Below are 1,871 nucleotides of genomic sequence, written 5' to 3'. Positions count from 1 at the left end.
GATCCATCCCAGAGCCATCCCGGATCCATCCCAGAGCCATCCCAGATCCATCCCAGAGCCATCCCGGATCCACCCCAGAGCCATCCCGGATCCATGATCCCAGGGCCATCCCGGATCCATGATCCCAGAGCCATCCCGGATCCATCCCGGCTCTATCCCAGAGCCATCCCCAGTTCCACCCTTGACTCCCTCCCACCCCACCCCAACCCCCTCCCTTCCCCCCGCAGGAAGGAGCAGCAGAAGAACCAGAAACCCTCCAAATCCGTGTGGGAGCAGCGCACGAGCGAGCTGCGGAAGCAGAACCTGCTGGCGAGCCGGGAGGCGCTTTACAGCGAGCTGGAGCCCGAGGAGCGCTGGAAGGTGCCCTACGCTCGCCACCTCCGCCCGGACATGAAGACCCACCTGGACCGGCCGCTGGTCGTGGACCCGCAGGAGAACCGCAACAACAACACCAACAAAACGCGCCCCGGCGGCGGCGGAGACCCCCCCCCGCCGCCCGACCCCCGCTTCGCTCCGCTGCGGCAGCCGCGATACCCCGACCCCGGCGGGGGAGCCCCCCGGCCCGCAGAGCCCCCCCCACCCGGGGGGGTCCCCCCACCCCATGGGCGCCGCCCCCGCAGCCGGAGCCGGGAGCCCCCCGAGCGGGATCCCAGCGCCGAGCGCGGTTTCGGGGCGGGGGACGGGGGGGAGCGGCACAAACCGAGGCACCGGAGCCGCGACGGCCGCGCCGGGTCCCCCGAGCGGGAGCACCGGAGGCACCGCGGGCACCGCAGGGCGACGGAGGAGGGTGAGGAAGGGGCGGCGAGGACCGAGAGGCGCCCGAGGCACCGCGACGGGGCCCGGCCGGCCCGGGGGGACGGGGACGGGGAGCAGCAGCACCACGGGGACGGAGAGAGGCGGCGGCGGCACCGGCACGGGCCGCCCGCGGGGTACGACGGAGAGGGCAGGAGGGAGGACAAGGAGCGGCGGCACCGCAGGAGGAGGTGAGGGAGCGCGGAGGATCCCCCGCGGTTGGCGGGACCCCCCCCCCAGAGCTGGGGGCTCCTCTGGATCCCAACAGAGACCCCAATACCCGTTGGCTCTCCCGGCTCTGTGTCCCCCCCCCGGAGCTTTCCTGGGGGTGCCGGGGGGGTCCGTTCTGAGCCCCCTCCTCCCTCCCTCCCCTCAGGGAGCAGCAGATCCCCCCGGTGCCGTCGGGCCCGACGCTGTCGACCACCCGCCCCATCCAGCAGGACATGGGGCGCCGGGACCCCCCCGTGGCCGAGGACATCGACAACATGAAGAACAACAAACTGGCCACTTCCGAGCCCCCCGCCCCCCCCGCCATGGGCAACCACACCCCCTGCCCCGCCGGGGCCCCCCCGCGCCGGGTACCGCCCCCCACGACCACCACCCCCATCAACCCCCCGCCCCCCGAAAACAGCCTGGTGGTCACCAACCCCGGCCCCCCCCCCAACAACAACCCCTCCAAGGGCGGGGGGAAACCCGAGCACACGGCCGTGGACATCCCACCCCCCTTCCCGCCGCCCCCCAGCAACGCCCTGGTCCAAGGTAGGGGGGTTTGGGGGGCCGGGGAGGGGGGGGGCAGAGGGTCGGGGGGGTCTGGAAGGTCCAGGGCATATGAGGGGTCTGGGGGTCTGAGGGCTGGGGGTGATCTGGGGAGTTCAGGGGGTCCCGGGGGGGGGGTCCGGGGGATATGAGGGTGTCTGGGGGGGTCCGGGGGGGGTCCCGGTGGTCTGGGAGGTTCCGATTGTCCAGGTTGGGCAACGCAGGGAGTTCAGAGAGTCCGGGAAGTTCTGGGCGATTTGAGGGGTGGTCCGGGGAGAGGGGGGGTGTCCCTGACACTGCTGCCCCCTCCCCCCGCAGTGAAC

General features: G+C 73.1%; 1 protein-coding gene across 1 annotated transcript in view; it reads left to right on the top strand.

Moving 5' to 3' along the window:
• Nucleotides 1-227: 227 nt before the first annotated feature.
• Nucleotides 228-1,871, top strand: part of LOC113941561 (voltage-dependent P/Q-type calcium channel subunit alpha-1A-like) — a gene marked incomplete at both ends in the record, with an annotated part of 4,106 nt that continues 2,462 nt past the window's right edge. The window contains 2 exons of the mRNA XM_027632716.1: nucleotides 228-983; nucleotides 1,169-1,591. Coding sequence (XP_027488517.1) covers nucleotides 228-983; nucleotides 1,169-1,591 — 1,179 coding nt within the window. The remainder of the gene's footprint in view (nucleotides 984-1,168; nucleotides 1,592-1,871) is intronic.

This window comes from Corapipo altera, unplaced genomic scaffold (assembly GCF_003945725.1).
Source record: "Corapipo altera isolate COAL_440 unplaced genomic scaffold, ASM394572v1 59992, whole genome shotgun sequence".
Lineage (NCBI taxonomy): Eukaryota > Metazoa > Chordata > Aves > Passeriformes > Pipridae > Corapipo > Corapipo altera.
The sequence above is the reverse complement of the archived record's forward strand: the minus strand, read 5'-3'. Positions and strand labels throughout refer to the sequence as shown.